Source organism: Daktulosphaira vitifoliae, unplaced genomic scaffold (assembly GCF_025091365.1).
Source record: "Daktulosphaira vitifoliae isolate Bord-2020 unplaced genomic scaffold, ASM2509136v1 Scaffold_2, whole genome shotgun sequence".
Classification (NCBI taxonomy): Eukaryota; Metazoa; Arthropoda; class Insecta; order Hemiptera; family Phylloxeridae; genus Daktulosphaira; species Daktulosphaira vitifoliae.
Genome location: NW_026099573.1, coordinates 24,555,584 through 24,576,917, shown reverse-complemented (window position 1 = coordinate 24,576,917; position 21,334 = coordinate 24,555,584). Strand labels below are relative to the sequence as shown.

General features: G+C 26.0%; 2 protein-coding genes across 2 annotated transcripts in view; both read right to left on the bottom strand.

Annotated features, from left to right (window-relative positions):
• LOC126900104 (uncharacterized) overlaps window positions 1-4,193 on the bottom strand; it is a 12,298-nt gene extending 8,105 nt beyond the window's left edge. Inside the window, exon 1 of the mRNA XM_050675570.1 lies at window positions 4,061-4,193. The gene's annotated coding sequence lies outside the window, so the exon portion shown is untranslated. The remainder of the gene's footprint in view (window positions 1-4,060) is intronic.
• Window positions 4,194-15,319: 11,126 nt separating this feature from the next.
• LOC126898691 (uncharacterized) lies at window positions 15,320-21,239 on the bottom strand. The gene is made up of 3 exons (XM_050672976.1): window positions 20,844-21,239; window positions 17,324-17,449; window positions 15,320-16,045 (listed from the first exon to the last, which is right to left on the bottom strand). The coding sequence occupies exons 1-3, from the start codon at window positions 21,054-21,056 to the stop codon at window positions 15,959-15,961; spliced, it is 426 nt and encodes a 141-aa protein (XP_050528933.1). The 5' UTR covers window positions 21,057-21,239; the 3' UTR covers window positions 15,320-15,958.
• Window positions 21,240-21,334: the final 95 nt, after the last annotated feature.

The following is a 21,334-nucleotide window of genomic DNA, read 5'->3' as shown; positions in this document are numbered from 1 at the left end:
TTTTTTTTTTTTGTGTCTGTTACCACTTTTTCTCAGCTCTGACCGAACCGATTTCTTTCAATGATACATCAAAAGATCACAAATCGTATCTAGTCGAAGACATTACCCTCAAAAATAGAAAAAATAATCCTTCGTTCCCCGTAAATGGGGGAAACCTCCAAAAAAATTACAAATTTAAAATACGCTAATTTTTGAAATTTTTTCAATTTTTTTTAATTAAAATTGCCATAATTTTTTTAAAAATAACCAAATCAATATAATTCTTTTTTTTATAGATGCATGATGTCTTTAACTATTATTTGGTATATTTTTTTTATAAATCTGACTTTTTACCTGCACACAGGGGAGGGATTTATAATGACAACTTTTTTACAAAAAATTAACTTTTTCAACTTGACTTTTGAAAGTGTTCCGGAAAGTCTGACACTTTTATATATATCTTAAATTAAAGCTAATGTAATATACTTTATTATGAAAAAAAAAAAATTTCGGACTTTATTTTGTCTTCACGGTGAAAATGGCTACTGAATGCTATTTTTGTGTGAAAATTTTCGATTTTGTATTTTACATTTTTAACTTTATTATGCTATAACTTTTTGAAAAATGTATGGATTAATACAATTTTTTCATAAAAAGTAATATTTATATACATCTTTCATTCGACATACTGGTTTTTTAAATCGGACCATTTCCCTATATACGAAGGGGGTTCAAATCTAAAAAATGCTTATAGAAAGTAGAATATTTTCAACTTAACTTTTGAAAGTGTTCCGGAAGGTCTAACACTTTTATATATATCTTAAATTAAAGGTAATATAATATACTTTATTATAAAAAAAAATTTCACCTCTGGACTTGTCTTCGTGGTGAAAATAGACATCAAATTTAATAAAAAAAATACGATTTTTGTAAAATAATTCTTTTTTATATTTTTAACTTAATAATGCTATAACTATTTGGAAAATGTATGGACCAATGATTTTTTTTTTTTATAGATGCTTGATGTCTTTATCTATCATTTGGTATATTTTTTTTATAAATCTGACTTTTTACCTGCCCATAGGGGGGGAATTTATAATGACAACTTTTTTACAAAAAATATACTTTTTCAACTTGACTTTTGAAAGTGTTCCGGAAAGTTTGACACTTATAAATATATCTTAAATTAAAGATAACGTAATGTACATTATTATGAGAAATAATATTTATATCCCTCTTTTATTCGAAATTTTTTTTTTTTAAATAACACTATTTCCCTTTATATATTATAAATATATATAGATATTTATTTATTCATATATTACACTTATAAATCATAAAACTTGTAATCGGGATGTAAATAGGAAATAGATCATGTAGCTTTTGAAATAATTCATCAATTTTTTTAAATTAAACAGAATCTATAGATTTGCATCGAAACGTCTTTAATGATAGTGATTTTAATTAAAAAACTATCGAATAACTATTCGAATTGTTTTTGTACAACCGAATAGTGTGTTTTTAGCATAAACTATCGAATAGTTTTTAAAAATATTCGAATAGACTATCGAATAGTTTTAAAATATATTCTAATGGGCTAGTGAATGGTTTCAAAAAATATTCGATTAGTTCTAATTTAAATTTTTATGAAGTACAATTAATTATAATAAGAAGATAATTAACGAATACTTAAAATAAATTTTTATACAATTAATAACAGTAAAAAGTACCATTTTATTTATTTTTAGTTTGTGAGTCGTTGGTAAAAACTGATAAATATGGGTTGAAAATTAAAAAGCAGTTCTTTTTTCCGATGACTAATGATATATTTTCAATTTTATCGGAAAGGTTTGTTCTATGAGCAACAGAACTATTCGTAAATACTAAAGTCTTATTTTACACTTAATACCTTGTATACTGTTCTTAGTCTAGCATTACCTGCTCTTTTGTCATATAAAGGCATAACACCGATAAAGAGGACAGCGCGTTTTAACACTAACGATCTAAATAGGATTGTTTTAAAACTGTTTATTCAGGGTACTAAGATTATAAATAGGATACAATTAATAATAAAAAAAATTAGTGATGAGCATTTTCAAATATTTTAAACTGTTGATTAATTATTCGAACTGTTTTTATACCACCGAATATTTTATTTTTAGCATAAACTATCAAATATTTTAAAAACTATTCGAATATATTGTGAACTATCGAATATTTTTACTATTCGAATAGTTTTTGAATGACTATCGAATAGTTCGATAGTTACAATTCGATATTTCCCATCACTAATTTTAATCACTGTCTGATATCATTATACTTGACCCAACTATGCCACAACCCCATTTTGGCGCGAACCCACTGTGCTGGGTTTATTTTTAAATGAAACTAATTAATTTTAACGAAATATATATTTTGAACCATATTGAGGATTAACAATACTATGATTTGAAAATACTAATTTTTTATTTGACCTTACAGTATTTCTTATGATTAAATAAACGTTTATGTAAAACATTTTAATAGTAGTAGAACTAATTCATGAAAAAAATACACGTTGTATTTTGAGTTATTTTACTAATTTAAGCTTTCTAATGGTGTTTTATAATCAATAAAATATTTCATAAAAATAATAATTTTATATAAAAAAATAACTTCTTGTCGCAGGAATTTTTTTTAATATACAAAACGATTATTTTATTATAAACTACTTAATTATCAAAAAATAAAAATAATAGTGATAACATTATTTGTTTCTTTTAGTTACATGTTTTTTAAGGAGGTCATTGATTTAGTAACACATTAATTCACCCTTAAACAAAAAATTATATTAATTATTTATGTATAAGTGTAAACTATTTTGGAATTTTTAATGTCAATTCAATAAGTTTATTATATATATAAAGGGGCTGTCTTTTACAAGTAATAATGTTCTAGCTATCAAAGTCTCATGATAAATTGACGTAACATAATATAGGTAATTGTTATAATGAATTAACCTTTCATTACGATTTTTATCTGTTAAGCAATGAACCATGATATCATTATAATTAGTTTTCATGTAAAATGTTACATAAATACTGTTACATATGGGTAACATCATTATTATTATCTGTTAAGCAACAATTTATATTATTTGTCTAAACTTTCATATAAATGATAAAATTCACACAAAAATATCTTATTTTTGTGTTATAATTCTCGGTCGTGTATTTTATTTTAAAATACTTTACAAAGAATTTTGTGTTAGAATAAAATTAAAAATTCGTTTGATTTTTATCTTATTTAGATTCAATAACTTTAATGAATATTAAGGACCTCATCACTGTAGTCTACTTTAGTGAGAAGGAATTTCTTATTCATATTAAAATAATTTTATTATGTTTTTTTTTGTGGCTGTCATTTATTTTCTTAGTTCTCACTTGACCAATTTTTTTTTATTAAGGATAAGTCAAATGATCACTATATTATATTATAAACTATTATTTAGTTAAAGTTATTACCATTTAAAATTAAATAAAAATTCCCTTTATCAAATAAAAAGGCTTTTTACAACTTTTTTCATACAGACAATTAAAAGCATTCATTTGTAATATTTTTAAAGTATATATTGTCGAATTAGTTGTGATATAATAATAGGTTTCAACTACAAAATTAAATAATTTTTCTTTGTAATTTATTAATTGTTTTACTCTATTTGTGTGTGTTACTACCAGTCTATAATATTTCAAATTTTTTGGTAACATGGTGTTATATAAATAATTTCTAGAAAATATGATACTAGAAATATAATACTTTCAATTAAGTAGATTTTTTAACAACTTTTTAATTGTTTTTTTAGTTAAAGTTGTTACGTCGCTATTTAGGGGTTGAGCCTAAATGCCCGTCAACAGTATTCTAAGGGACCAACGGTGGATAGCTGGCTAGGCTATATCTACCTTAGATACTGAGGTGTCCTATTTAATTTATATTCCCTTAGAGAAACTACCAAGGGTCGTACTACAATATATATATATAACACTCTTGGTTAACAACAATATAAATATTTATTAAGTAACGATATATTAAATAATTGTACAACCTGCTGGACATCTAGAAATGATATAATCCAACAAGGAGCTAACGGCGACACACACACACACACTATTTACGTGGTAGGTAAGTTAAGTTAAATGTAAGACAAGAGTAATGGTCGCGATGATGGTAAAAAGTCAACTGTCGTTAGGAATATATTATTATGGCACATTGGCCGTAGATTGCAAAAGTGTTTATGTGTGTAGTCTGCCCTCCTGTAGTAATACGTGTGTCACTGTGTCAACGATATGAGGCTAGTCGGCGTTACAATAATAATATGAGATATGATCGTATTAAAGTAAATCATTGAAAATTAACGAAGTTCTGAATATTTAAATTGTAGAATCTTTTTAAATACCAAAAGTTACTTAGAAATAATTATTGTGATTTCTATTTAAATGATCTATGACGATAAAAATGCAAAAAAAATATTGAGTTTTTCTGATAAATGAGTAAATAGAAATTATAAAATTGCCTGACTGCATATTAATCTTAAAATACTATTATTTTAATACTCATAAAATTTTCTATTTAATGATGTAAATTTCAAAATTGAAGTTGAGATTAATAAAGCTTATGTCATGTACTATAAGTTAAAAAATAAAATTAGTCCCGACCACTTCTATGTGCAAACGGCTAGTTAAAAAAACATATTAGCTTTGTGTTAAAATTTTCGTTTTTAAATTTTCAACTTTAAATTGCTATAACTTTTTGAAAAATGTATAGATCAACACAAATTTTGGTTACTAAATACATTTTATATAGCCCTTTCCGACATATTTTTTTTTTTAACTGCAAATTCCCCTTATACAGAGTGCGTTCAATACTTGAAACATACATATAAAAAGTAGAACTTTTTCAACTTAACTTTTGAAAATGTTTCGGAAATACTGCGTTCTTTAAACATAAATTAAATTAAAGCTTACACTGTATTATAAGTTAAAAAAAATTAGTCCCGACGACTTATATTCTAAGCCGAAGTAGAACAAAAAATAGGAGATAATTTTGCTTTTGGTATAATCCACCAATTTCTTAAAATTAAACATTATCTACAGATTTGCATCAAAGCGTTTCTAATAGTAATTATAATCACTGTCAGATATCATCTATACTTGACCCACTATGCCACGTCCCCACTGTGCTACCGTTTTTTTCAATTATTATATTACTGATTTAAGTATTAGTTATAAATATTTTCATAGAGGAAATGTTTGCAACTTTTAATGTCAATTGAATAATATGTTTATTAAAAGGCAGAGGGCTGCCTTCAAAGATTATGTCGCATACTATTGTTAAAATAGAATATTGTCCAGTCACCTTGAATTTTATATGCAAAAGCCACTGTAGTTAAAAATAAACTTTATTTTGTATTAAAATTCGCGATTTTGTATTTTATGTAATTCAAAAAAAAATGTGTATTTTCAACTTTAAATTGCTATAGTTCTCTGAAAAATGTATGGGCAAATACAATTTTTTAAAAGGCTTCTTTATAAATATACTTATACCAATTATGACGAATCCTCAGTGTGTTAAGTTTTTTTTATTTGAATTAATTTTAAAATAAATTTTTATCCAAAAATTTAATTATTTTTAATAATTATTAGATAATTTTGTGAAATACTTCTTTATATTTATGTCATAACATCTGCAATTTTTATTATATTTTATATTGTCCTATATAAATTTAATTTATGAGATGTTATAATTATATTTCTATGTATTGTCTATGTATTTGTTTATGTTTTTGATTTTCATAATTTTGATTACTGACAAATTGTTTTCATTGAGTAGAAAAATTAAATTTTTTTTTATTTAAGAGTTAAAATTTTATTACCAATGATAAGTTTATCATATATGTTATTTACTTTTGGTATCAGACATTCTAATAATCTTAAATTTTTGATTTATAATAATCTCTTGAGACCATATTTCCGAAAAAATATTTGAATATTTTTAACCAAATATTATATGAATGTATCATAATCATTTATATTAAACCATCGCCTTACACATGTCTACAGCAAAAATTTAAATTATTATTACACTTATGTTTAATATTTTTAATGATTTTATCTTTTAGAGTAATCTACCCAAAAGAGCCCAATAAAATTGAAAATTACAAAATGCAATTATTGTCCAAATAATGGTTTAAATATTGATTTTAAAGATTTTGCCACTTGCAGGTGTGAAACCAAAAAGTTTTTTTTAGGTTAGTATTTCAATATTTTGGGAACATGCGATATATTTTAAAATATTACCTTACCTTTTGTCATCGGCTAATCAAACAAAACTGTATAAATTTTTCCCTTGCAAAAAATTACTACCAAAGTATTGATATCTACACCGTAGCCGAGTTTCCTCTTTCTTCAGTTAATAAATTACTACTCAAGTTATATGAGCAACATTATTCCTTTATTTGTATTGTTTAATAATTAATCGGTTTTTATATGAGGCATAAAACAGATTTTGGTACAGTTTTGATTGAAAATCGTAATGAGATATGAACCTTTTCTTTTCTTCTGAATGATCTCTCACATATTTCATAAATGAGTACTAAGTCAGTAATTAGACAAAAAGAGTTTTGTCAAAAAATTTTTTTGGAATTTTTAAACTATTTAAAGGAAATCTCCTTTTAAATATCCTTGCAAGCTATAATTGTTTTTTTTTTATTAAGCTCTTCACATTGCTAGTCTATAAAAAAACTTTTAATTAAAAAAATAATTTTCCTGCCTCCAATTTATAATTTTATCTACAAAAATCATATTGAGAATTATATTAAATAAATAACCCACAAAATATACAAAAATCTATACATTTTGAAAAAAATTAGTCCATTTATGTTTGTTTTTTTGAAAGTAAGGCATCTTTAGTAAATTATCTTAAATGACTCAAATTACATTTGATCACTTTTGAAATTAAATTATTTATTTTATTTAAACATTGATAATTCAATTTATAATATTAACTTACATTGCCACAATATATTACATCACATTCTTGTTTTATATCAGATATTTCTAGCCTTTTATGCTTCATAATACATTTAATTTTTTCAGTAATTTTGTTTTTTTTTGAAAATTTACTGTCAAAAATCTTACACTTAATGAAGTTGCATACTTTATCAACATCATCACTCTACAAAAAAAATATGTTTTGTAAAAGTACTATATAAAAGTACTATAGGACCCCGAAAAGAACAAACTGGGACAATTACAGGGCAGATCTTTCTCGTGACCTGAATAACCTACAATTTAGATTGGGGTCGAGACAGAGTACTGAAAGGGCTGTAAATATACTACAGGACTCCATTGTCTCGGCTTCCAAAGAAAACTGTCCTTTAATAGAAAGGAAAGGTACAGGACAGGGTGTAGCTTGGTGGAATGCTAACCTGTCTAAATTAAGAAAGAGTTCACGTAAGCTCTTAAATAAAGCAATGAAAGCAGGTTTGGAACAACACTGGGAATCTTATAAGGACGCCCAAAGGAACTACAAATCTGCATTGAAAAAGTCCAAACGAGAAAGCTGGAAGAAGTTCTGTGGGAATATACAACAACTCCCTATAGCAACTAGACTTCTGCGATTACTGAGGAATGGACCAAAAATTACGGTGTCATTTGAAATGAGAATGCTGACTTTCTAGCCAGGAAAAGAGCAGAGAACACCTATGTTGGCCCAGAACCAGTGGTAGGGGACTCACTGAGCAATCGCTCGAAGCAGTACCCAAGAATTGGTGCAGATAACAACACAGGAAAATCTGGAAGTACCTGGTAGTACCTAGACAATCTAAAATGTTTATCAAGACCCCTGGTCTATTGCTAGGTGATCTTAATAGCATGACTAGACATCAAATAAGCACTCTGACTGGTCTACTGACAGGACATGGTCACCTGCTTAAACATCTTAATGCAATGGGGGTATCGGAATCACCATTGTGCAGAAAGTTTGGAGTAGAAGAGGAAGACTCATTTCACATCATGTGTGAATGTGAAGCCTTGTCCACACTAAGATCAAACTACTTGAGTAACCTTTTCCCGAAAAAGTAGATATTAAAAACCTAAAACCCAGAGAGATACTTAATTTCGCCAGAAAGACAGGACTCTTTGGTAATCTATAGAGGTGACTTTATGGTTGATAATATATTAACACTTCGGTGATAACACTTAGGTGGGTAAACCGAATTAAGACAATTCGGTATGAGGTGCGTACAATGGACCAACAGGTCTGAGTGCATGGGAATTATGTCCACCTCGATAATAACTAAAACTAAAAACTATAGTACGTAACACAAACCTTAATTTAACATATGTATATAGGACAGTGTATTTCCGAAATATTTTCAAAAATTAAGTTGAAAAAATTAACTTTAAAACAAAACTTAATTATAAATCCTTCCTATGGGTAGTTTAAGAGTCAAATTTTATAAAATATTATACTTATAAAAATAAATACGTACTTATTTATATAAAAATAAAATATGACTTTTTAATGTATTGTAAAGCAAAATTGATTTAGTGGGAGCTGAGAAAAAGTAGTACAGACACAAAAAAAAAAAATAAAAACCTAAGCAAATATGTTTTCTATAGTGTCTAGAAATGAATGTTCCAATTTTATTGTAAAGATTTGTGCTTTCCACTTTAATAATTATTATTTTTAAAAGACATTATTGAAGTAATAATTTTGTTGCTCTTCAAAAAAAAAAAATTAAAATTGGCATATTAGCTGTTGTAAAATAAGCACAGATATAAATCAAATATCTCAGTATGCATAACCAAAACATGTTTAGTGATATATTATTAAAAAAATTTAAATGTTCAAAATTAAAATCTAGATTTTTAAAATTTGAAAAATAAACTCTATTTAATTTTATTGTAATTATTATTTAACAATTAATAATGAAGTTATTTACATAATTAATAAATTAATATTTTTTAAAAGTATATTTTTTATTTGTCCGTACATCTCAAACGAAAAATATAAAAGTTATTTTTAGTACTAATATTCAATTAATTATAATACTATAATTAAAAATTGAACACATATATTTTTCAAAATAAAAGTATAAAATTTGAATACCTATTTACCTTTGATTTATTAGATATTTCAGGAATATTTTTCATAAACTTCGAATTTTCCCACCAAGGTACTCTTTCTTTCACACGTGAATTCCAAAGTTCATCACTTGTCATGCTATCCACATCAACTGTTTTAGTTTTTTCAACCATAACATCAAAAATCGATTGTAAGCAATCCATTTAGAATACCACTAATTGTCCATTCAACTTTCAATTATTACATAATGAATACGATTTAACGAGAGAAAAATTACAATTAAAAGTCTGTATTGTCGAAATGTAACTAGAGTTAAGGATATTCATTAAGATTATTATATTTTAAGGATAATAGCACAATGGAGAGTTACCACGACGTGTGTTCTACTTAAAAGAGATGCGGACAACCACAAAAACTAGAAAAGAAGGATAATAATTCTATGTTAAGTTATATTCAATCAAATAACCAATGTACCTATTTACGGAATAGAATAAATTGCTAGGACGAATACCGTAACTGTAAAATTGGTTATTACGAAGTTTTATGAGAAAAATGATCAATTCCGAACAGTTTTAGATCTCAAACTGGGCATCAGGAATATAGAAGATTCAACCATTAAAATTTGTTCTCTTGTTTTAATTAGTACAATGAGTTTAAATTATTTAATCTTAATAAAGATATACACGTGATCGATTAAGGATAAGACACTCATTTACTCAGAAACTATTAAATATTAATATTATAGACTATTATCTTTATATTATACTATATTTTATATGTAAAAAATAAACTTTATAGTCTTAATAAAACTAATAAGTCTGAACATAATAGTATTAAATCTGATTTTAATTTCAATATTAATAATATCGTATAGTACTGTTATGTAAAAAATAATAATTGTATTTGTAGAGTAAATTGTTTGATATTTTTTAGTTATTTTTAATTTAGAATAGAAAAAACTGTATTTTATTTTTTTTTCTTAGTACTATTACCTAATGAAATACGAATAGATTTTAAAATTATAATAATTATTATTATTTAAAAGTTATAATAATAAAAACATTTTTATACTAAAAATTTAACCCTATTCATTTTTTAACAGACTTCAATATTTTTAAAACTTAAAATTTGTTTAATAAGAAAATAATATATAAGTAATCATTGCTATAATAATAATTACATTTTAAGTAAATTAAAATATAACATAAGTAAAATCTAAATTTATAGGACATTACAACAAAAAGCTTCAAAATGTCAAAATTTAAATAATTACTTTAAAAGTAAATAGTATATATTTATGTATTAAAATAATATCCATAATACTTTTACGTTTTACACAACGTATTAAATACTTTGTATAATACAATATTATACAAGAGTTATAATACTGGCTCACATTTCAAAGAAACCTAATTTTTTTTTAAATGAAGTAAAGGAATCCCCCCATACTCCTAATTTTTTTTAAATTTTTATCGATTTTTAACTTTAACAAACAACTACTGAAGAACATTAAATAAATAATAATATTACAACAAAATTTATTGAAATTTGTTCATATCATATCTAACTAATTAATTAAACTAAAAATAGGGATTACCATTAACGCTTAATACTAAAACACCGAATGGATAGAAACAAAATTTTTTAACTTAATAGTACTGTAGTTTTTTGTATTCAACAACTTTTTTTGTTTTAAAAATTTAAAAGATTTTAATAGTTTCCAAGAAAATGTATGACATATCGATCATTCTGTAGACTAGTATTGTTCAAGTACCTTAAAAACTATTCAATATTATACGCTGATGATTTACATGAAAACCAACTTATCTCGAAAAAAATTCTAAATTTAAGATTGAGTTTCACAATTTTAATTACGAATTTACTAAATAAATAATTGAGTTTTCATAAAATATTAATTTTATTAATAATTTTAAGCCAACTATAATATTAAATTTAACCGATAATTCCGAAAAAATTACTATAATTTTTAAGTTGATTAATTTTATGAACTATTCATTGTTGAAATTTATTCATATTATTTTTTTATGAGATCCACTATTTTTTATTTAATGATAAGATAGAAAAATTTTTCAATAATTGTTGTTTCTATAAAAAATTTTTTTAATGAACCACATTTCTATAGTTGCTTATTAAAGTTTAGAGATTTTTGACAAATTTTCTATTGACGATTTGTTATTTAGGATACAGTAGTATATATACAGCATGTATTATATACAATTAGATTTGTTCCACTCTGTATACATAGTGATCGATTGAAGACGAGACACTAATTTTCTTAGCAACTATTGAATATTTTTCATTTTTGTAAAGGAAAATATTGTTTGATTCGAAATAACACTACAGTAATAATATTACTGTAAAAAAAACTATTCAGTAACATATTATGTATTTCAATAGTTTATGCTTTATTTCCTGGCATTGTCAATTAGATATAAAATAACCTGAAAAAGAGTGATTATGTTATAATGAATTAGTCATTTACTCTTAAATAATAAATAATTCTTATAATTTTATTCTTAATTTATTCAATTACACATGTAATTGAATAAAATATATTATTCTCAATTTTTCAATTATTAAAAAAAATTTATACTTGTTATACGCGTGTTAAAAATTTGGAACCCGTTCTGTATGAAGGAAAACAGTTCCATTTTAAAAAAATGTGTCGGATAAAACAAATATTTATCATAAAAAAATTGTATTTATCCATTCATTTTTTAAAAAGTTATTGTAATATAAATTTAAAAATGTAAAATATAAAAACAAGCATTATAACACAAAAATAGAGTATTTTTGAATACGGTAGCAATTTTCTCCACGAAAATAAGTTCAAAGGTCTTATTTTTTTTTTTTTTAATTAAAAATTTATATAAGCTTTAATTTAATATATATATATATATATATATGTATTTATAAAATTATTAGTATTTCCGGAAAATTTTCAAAATTTATGTTGAAAAAGTTAATTTTTGATGGAAAATTTGTTATATTAAATACCCCCCCCGTGGGTAGGTAATGGTTCAAATTACTTATAGTATCTATAAATAAAAAATTGTTTTTATTCATTCATTTTTCAAAATGTTCTGGCAGTTTAAAGTAAATTAAGTTTAAAAAATGTGTTAAAATTATCGATTTTTAAAATTGTAATTTTTGAGCAATTTCCCTCATTTACTGAGAAATAGGGAAATTTTTTTTTAATTTTGAAGATAATGTCTTTGACTTGATGTTCGGGTAAATTTATATTTTTGTATCAAGTAAAAAATTGTATTGTTTTAAAAACGGTTTTATGTAATATTATTAAAAGTTGTATGTGGTGATTTAATAGGAATTTATCTGATTACTGTATCCAGGATTATTAAAAGAATTTCTCATCAGATTGGCACTAAAATGAGAGAGTATGTTAAAAATACAGATGATTTTATCAGATAAGATGAAGTTTCATTTTATCTGTGGTATCCACAAAAGTAAATACTGATAATTATTGATAAAATAAATTATATGAAAATATCGACGCTTTAAAAACGATTTTACTTCCACAAAACTTTCATTAACTGTGTGTCACACAAATTTTGACTATGTAAGGTAAAAACTTGGTGTTGGGTAGAGTGTATGGTATCTCTGATACCCGTCTTCGTGTCTCCCCTGGCACTCTTTGTTCGAAGGTTTTCTTGCCTCGTTCGGCCATCGTCCTTTCCTCAGCGGGCGTCCGTCGTTTTTGTTCATACTTTGTTTTTTACGTACAACTACTCACGTCTCACGCTTCTAGTAATCGACAGCCATGGATTTATTAATCACATTCGCTTATAGTTTTTTTTTTATTTTGTTCATTATTAGTTTCCGTTCGTTACAAGTCACTTTGCCAATCTCCTCAAACCGTCATCAAATAAGTTATTAATTTATTTTCATTGTGTTCTATGTATCATATCATACGATTAACATTGTTTTAATATCTAAGTTCCCTTTACTTTTTTTAAGAGTTAACTTTGCAGAACATATATGCGTATTTTGTATATGCATTAAACAGGTATACCTATTTTCGCACTCTCTTTTATTTTCCTTTATTTTTCGTTTTCCACAAATAAACAACACCTCACACAATAATAGGCAATCTCATTTAAAAATTTTAAAGAGTGTCATGTTACACTTGAGTGACCCATTAGTTCTTTATGAGTGACATTACCATGTAACACATAAGTCTTATCATATAGCACATTAGGCCAGGACTATGTATACAGGAATAAATCTTTAATTACCAATTAATTTTTTAGGTACAGAATTTTGTATTTAGTAAAACACAGATGTGACTTATATTTGTTCGATTCACTTGACGATTTGTCATCTGTCGATCGATATTCTGTCAATTATTACCATACATTTTTTTACGGTTATTTGTAGGTATAGCTGAAAAGCTATCACTAATAATGATATGTATTTAAAAAAAATGTATTCATATTTTTATGACGCCCTAAGGCACTTGCTCATGTTGCCCCCTTTCGCACAGCCCTGTTTACAACATTGATCAGACAACTCCATGAAAGATTGCCGTAACTTTATTACGTATTACTTTATTATTGCCGTAAATTTATCGACTTATTTCGTGTATAATATATTTGTACAAAAAATTTTGAGTCTGTAGTGCCTTTGGGTGCAGATTGTACTAGTCTAGGTACTAAAGTATGGACATTGTCAATGATATAAACAAAAACCCTGCACAGGGGTCGTGGCATAGTTGGATCAAGTATAATGATATTTATGTGATTTGTTATTATTTACAAGTTTTAATGATTTATAAGTGTAATATATGAATTAATATATATAGGAAAATGATTTTATTATTTTTCCTTAATAATATCCTGATCAAAATAAAGTATATCGAATGAAAAAGGGATTATTAAAAAATATTATTTCTCATGAAAAAATTGTGTTGATCTATACACTTTTCAATAAGTTATAGCATTATAAAGTTAAAAATGTAAAAAATAAAATCGAGAATTTTCACACAAAAATAGCATTCAGTAGCCATTTTTACCGTGAAGACAAAATAAAATCCGAAATTTTTTTTTTTTCATAATAATGTGCATTACGTTATCTTTAATTTAAGATATATTTATAAGTGTCAGACTTTCCGGAACACTTTCAAAAGTTAAGTGTAAAATTAAATTTTTTGTGAAAAAGTTGTCATTTTAAATCCTCTCCCGTGGGCAAATAAAGGGTCAGATATATAAAAAAAATATACCAAATGATAGATAAAGACATCAAGCATCTATAAAAAGAAAAATCATTGGTCCATACATTTTCCAAATAGTTATAGCATTATTAAGTTAAAAATATAAAAAAGAATTATTTTACAAAAATTGTATTTTTTTTATTAACTTTGATGTCTATTTTCACCACGAAGACAAGTCCAGAGGTAAAATTTTTTTTTATAATAAAGTATATTATATTACGTTTAATTTAAGATATATATAAAAGTGTTAGACCTTACGGGACACTTTCAAAAGTTAAGTTGAAAATATTCTACTTTCTATAAGCATTTTTCAGATTTGACCCCCCCTCCCCCGTATATAGGGAAATAGTCTGATTTAAAAAAAAAATTATGTCGAATGAAAGATGTATATAAATACTACTTCTCATGAAAAAATTGCATTGATCCATATATTTTTTAAAAACTTATAACATTCTAAAGTAAAAAATGTAAAATATAAAATCGAGAATTTTAACACAAAAATAGCATAATGGTCAAATTTTTAAAAATAATATTTCAAAGGATTGGTATAGAATCATGGATCCATAAAAAAAAATTATATTGATTTGGTCATTTTTGAAAAAGTAATGGCGGTTTTAAGAAAAAAAAATTCGAAAATTAGCGATTTTTAAATTTGTAATTTTTTTGGAGGTTTCCCCCATTTACGGGGAACGAGAGAAATTTTTTCAATTTTGGAGGGTAATGTCTTCGACTAGATACGATTTGTGATCTTTTGACGTATCGTTGAAAAAAATCCGTACGTTGAGAGCTGAGAAAAAGTGGTAACAGACACAAAAAAAAACACATCATAGTAAATTAATACCTTCTCAGCTTCGCATCGAAGCTAAAAAACAACATATTTTTTTTTAACTTAAATATTTAATAGTTAATAATACGTTTATAATACAGAATAAATAACCATTAGTATATTGTTTTAATTAAATATATGGTCACATATTAAAATGTAAAAAAAATAGAACAGTAATTTTCATTTGAATTCATATTTAAAGAATTTATTTTAAGTACATTAATATTTTTCAGTTTTGTTAATCTAAATGTATACATTTTTCAAAATAATTAAATATTATACAATCATAGCTGTAAGAACTTGATATGAGTTAGGACTGTAAAACAATTTTTGCAATTTTGTTGGTATTAAATTACTGTTCTAGTTGTAAAATAATTGTTTCTTAGAGTATCATTGATTGTAGGTACTTAGGAAATTTACAATTAAAAATTAAAAATGGGTAATAATTTAACTATTTACATTTTTATTTAAAAGATAAAATCATAATATGAACAGATAATTATACATAATAAATAACGTCATTTTAAAAATTAAAATAATTAAATTAGAATACAATATATAGTGTGAATTCTTTATATATTTGTAAAATATAATAATAATTAAGTACGAATATTTAATAAAATTTTAAAGTTTACATAGCATTATTTTTAGAACTTAAATCAAAAATGGCCTAACTACAATTCTTTTTGTAATTTATTTACATTTTCAATTTTTACTAGCACTACAGTTTTTAAAATGTAAAAATAATTGGTTTATATTAACGATATTTGATAAATCGAACATCACTGTAACCCTACTAATCTGCCTCCTACATTATTTAATGCATTTGTAGTACTTTTAGATATTTTTTTTGCTGATTCTACGGGTAACTAAAACACAATAACATGAAAAAAACTTTAATGAACTCAACACTTCATTAATTATTATTATATAGAACTATATGACATTACCTATATTACAATTATTGCAAGTGTATTTCTTATAAAATTACACTGTATGAAATGATCCTATAATACCCATACGGCAGTATGGTACTTTTAATATAGACGATATTTTTACACACATGTAGTGTAATTTTATCATAAAATAACGAACATTTTTACAAAATATAACATGTTTATCACTATTAATCTAAATTGTTTTATTCGATCTTTGTTCAATAGCTATAAAGAAACTTGTATATAAATACATTGTACATTATTTTAATGTATAATATCATATACAAACAAATAACCTTGATAAATAAATAAACACAAGATGTATAAAGTAAAAAACGGAGATAGTAAATAATTAAGTTAAAACGTTTATATTTTTTAATTTGTAATTACCTCTAGTATTAGCGACTCGTGGTTAACGGTGGTGGGGGTGCGAATTTAAATATACCGCTATAGGTATAAAAAATTATCAAATTAAATACAATAACCAATATCAATTTGATGTCTTATATTAACTTTGCCTAACAAATTCAAGTTTGTCGCATAATGAATATATTTGAATGAATTTTCATGCTTAACAATATTTGCCTTTAGATATTGCAACTCTTATTTTAGTTCAAGCTATTTCGCAACCAAAAATTAAACATGGAAAATAAAAAAGAGCTTATTTATTTTACATCCATATAACCATTCATTTTTGAGTTATATAATGCTGGATTAAAATTCCGAAAATATTCACTTTTTCCTTTTTTATATTTAGTCTTTAAATCGTTTAATTCCGGTAAAGGCCTGTCGTCATTTTTTATGATTAATTTTTGTTCAAACGATAATGAAGAAAATATAATATTTATTAAACTATGAACACAATTCGACATGTTGAATTAATTAAAATTAAAAATAATATATTTCAAAACTGCAGGTCGAAGTAGAAAATAGATATGAAAATAATAATAATAATAATAATAGCAAATAATTAATTAGGTAATTCTAAAAATAATTACAAAATTTATACTGAACTAGTATATAATCTGTTTTATTTTTAACTAAAATATTTGTGTTTATTTTCAATTGAAATGAGATTTTATGATTAAACTAAATAATTCGAAGATAAGGTTCAAATTAATAAAATAATAAGGTATCTTGTTGTGCACCTTATTTTTACACCATGTAAATCTCCAAAAATAAAAATTGAATACTAATGACTTGACTTACTGATAGAACTGATGTTAATTTGCTTGAAATAGTTTCAAATCCACTTATTAATGCTCGTCCAAACTTATGAGTTTCTTTATTTCCATATTTTTCTTTTTCAGTGATAACATCTACTACAGGCATTGGCTAAAAACGCCAAATATAATTAGTTACTGTTTCCGTGTAAAACTGAATTGAGAGAAATAAACCACAATATTTTCATATTTTGATTATAAGATTTATGATTCATAAGTATAATACTTAATAAATATTTATTAGAATTAAATATAAATAAAATATAAAACGTTATTAAATTAAAGTCATAAAGTTGTTGTATACAGAGAGAATCTTTTAATATTAGCATATTAATCAACCAGTTGGCAACATTATCACGACGTATGCCTTTATACTACGTGATAATGTTGCCATATTTTAAAAATTAGTAATTTTTTTTCAGATCGCTTCTAAACTATAAACATATATAACTCGTTCAAATGGAATACAATGAAAAAATTTATCACAAAATTAATTTTTTTTAATCGAATAATAAATATATATATAAAAAATTTTCCCTGTGGATAGGCGATAAGAATACTTCCATGGCCCCTCTGCCAGTCGTAAGAGGCGACTAATGAGGTTGCGTCAGGTAAAATTTTTGACAAATAGTAAGAGATGTCCTGAACAAAACTTAAGCGAATTGTCCTATCTCAGATGTACGCGGGGACAACAGGTGAGAGGTAATAATGTAGTTAGAAACGGAGAAGATATGAATAATAAAATGTTTGATACCAGCCGGACAACTTGTGTGGTAGCTGTTTCATGTGTACAGATCTACCCAACGCTTGTAGTGTTAGCGGTGTGGTGACATCACCACTTAACTCTAAGCTGAATTCGTGCATAACAGAGAAAGATAGATACAAAGTAAGAATAGGTATTTGGAATGTTGGAACATTAATTGGTACAAGTAGAAAATTAGTAGAAATATTGAAAAGGAGAAAAGTTAGGTGAGGATTATAAAATAATATACTCAGGTAAGTCTAGTACCAAGAATGGTATAAGGATAATAATGGATTAGGAGATAAAAAGTAAAATAGTAGAAGTATCTAGGAAAAGTAACAGAATTATAGTCATAAAATTGATATTCGAGGAAAAAGTGCTGAATGTAATAAGTGCCTATGCACTATAAGTAGGATGTGATGAAATAGATAATGAAGTGTTTTGGAGAGAGGTGGATGAAGTAATGGAAGGGGTACCTGACAATGAAGATGCGGTGATAGGTGGAGATATAAATGGACGTGTAGGTAATGATTGGAGAGGATATGAAGAGTACATGGAGGATATGGTTTTAGTGGAAAGAATGAGGATGGAGAAAGAATTCTGAATTTCGCAGTATCTTATGATCTTGCTGTGGTTAAAACTTATTTTAGAAAGAGGGAAGATCATTACATAACTTATAAGATTGGGAGGAATAGATCACAGATTGATTATTTTATGTAGAAGAGAAAGAGCGTAAAGCGAGTAAAAGATTTTAAAGTTATACCAGCCGAGAGTGTAACTACACAGCATAAACTAATGGTAATGGAGTTTGGGTGTACCGAGAAAAGAATATACAAAAACTGAAGGAACACGGGAGAAAAATCGAACATCCGTTGGTGGAAATTGAAAGGAGAAAATGAAAAAGAGTTTGTCAAGACGGTAAAAAAGAGGACAGTGTGAAATGTCGAAGGAGACATAAATGATGTGTGGAATAGATTTGCTAGTTGTATAAAGAATACTGCAAAGGAGATTGTTGATGAGAGTAGGAGTAGAATGCTAGGAGACAACGAAACCTGGTGGTGGAATGAGGACGTTAAAAAAATAATAGAAAGTAAGAAAAATCAATTCAAAGTATGGCAAAAGAGCAAAAGGAGAGAAGATTGGATGGAGTATAAACGCTACTACAAAGAACCTATGTGTGCAATAAGTAAGGCGAAGTTTAAAAGGTATGATAGGCTAGGAACAAAGGAAGGCGAGAAAGAAATCTATAGATTTGCAAAAGTAAGAGAGAAAAAGTCTAAAGATTATCATTATATAAAGCGTATAAAAAATGTTAATAATAAGGTACTCTTGAGTGATGATGTAAAAAAAGGTAGAAAGAGTATTTTGAAAAATTACTGAATGAGGAGTACCCAAAAGAGATATTAAAGGATATCTCGTGGAATGAGTGACTGGTAGATTTAATTAGTGAGAAATAGGTATGGGAGGCTGTAGCATCAATGAAAACGAATAAAGCAATAGGACCAGATGAAGTGCTAGTAGAAGTATGGAAAATATTAGGCGATGTTGATATAAGGTGGTTGAAGGAACTTTAAAATAAAATCTTATTAGAAGGGAAAATTCCAAATGAATGGAGGAATAGTAATGTGGTGCCAATATTTAAAAGTAATGGTGACATACAGGAGTGTGGAAATTTTAGAGGCATAAAGCTTATATATAGAATAGATAAGAGAATAAGAAATGAGTCATCGGTATATAAAAACCAGTTTGGATTTATGCCTGTTAAGACAACAATGGAGCTATTATTTTGTGAGAGAAGCGTCTGGCGTCTTATGCGATAAAAGAATTCCAATAAGGCTAAAGGTAAATTCTACAAGACTGTAGTGAGGCCAGTTTTTATGTATAGTTCAGAGTGTTGGGTGGTTGATAAGAATGTAGAGCAGAGAATGAGTGTAGCAGAGATTAAAATGCTTAGATGGATGAGTGGAGTGACTAGAGAAGATAGGATAAGGAACAAGCATATAAGAGGGAGTATAGGTGTTGCGCCAATCGTGGATAAGATGAGAGAAAATAGACTTAGATGGTTTGGTCATGTTATAAGGAGAGAAGAATCAAAAGCTATAAGAACAGTAATAGAAATGAATGTTGAAGGAAGACCAAAAAAGAGATGGAGAGATACTATTAAATGCGATATGAGGACAGCTGATGTGGGAGATTGTATCAAGTGGAAGTTTAGGATAAGGGTGACCGACCCCAAGTAGTTGGGATAAAGGCGAGGATGAAGAAGATATATAAAACAAATTACCTAAAGCAATAATAATAAAAAAAAAAGTTATTTTGGTGCATCGATTTTTAAAAAGTTATGGTAGTATTAAGTAAAAATTTTTAAAAAATAACTTTTTTGTTTCTTTTGAATGATTTCGCTCAATTACGAGGAACGAGGAAAAATTGTTCGATTCTTGACAATAACATTTTCAATTAGATACAATTTTTGTAATATTTTAACGTAACATTGAAAATATTCAGTTTAGGGTGAACTGAGTTAACTTAGTGGCAGACAAAATAAAAAATTAAAAAATAAACACATTATGTTTTAACTTTGTTTTTTGATGAATTACTTTAGTTCAATAAATAGTTTTGAAAAATAGCCATATTATGTAAGAATAATATTTTATACAAAAATTTTAACTTTTTAGTCTTTCTTTACCATCAACTAGATTTACTATGATTTTCATAAAATTAATCAAGTTTATTAATATATTTGAATTACTTTAATAGTTCTTACTTTAAGAAAATTTAACAATTTGCTTTGCACTATTGATAGTTGTCGTTTAGTTCGATCATCCTCTGATGCTGTTGGAACTCTTTTTTGCGTTTTTCCTTCTGCTAAAGCATCCAAAACCGGATCGTTCAAGTCTAATGAAAGGTCACTAGCTACCGTATGATGACTCATAGCTATCAGTACAACCAAACACACCGATAAAAAAAGAATTTTCATGATAAACAAATTGTTTTTTTAAGAAAATTTCAAGAATTTTTTCTGAATACTGTGAATGCTTATGGGTAAAGTAACATCCGAAATTTACCGAATAAATGGTGCAACACGATTCGCAATAGTCAAGTACAAAGAGTGACAGTAGCAGAATGAAAGCTAAATACTACTTTAGATGTAAAACATAAGTGGATACCAGCGAGAGTGAAAGTAGTATTTCGGTACTAATAGCAACGGCTACCACTGCTTGATAATCATAATATTATTAATTTCTCTCCAGACGA

Coding starts and splice junctions, on each gene's coding strand:
- LOC126898691 (XM_050672976.1), bottom strand. CDS start 21,056: ATGAAAATTCTTTTTTTATCGGTGTGTTTGGTTGTACTGATAGCTATG. Junction 17,450..20,843: donor AATTGTTAAATTTTCTTAAA/GTAAGAACTATT, acceptor TGGCGTTTTTAG/CCAATGCCTGTAGTAGATGT. Junction 16,046..17,323: donor AATTAACATCAGTTCTATCA/GTAAGTCAAGTC, acceptor ATTGTGTTTTAG/TTACCCGTAGAATCAGCAAA.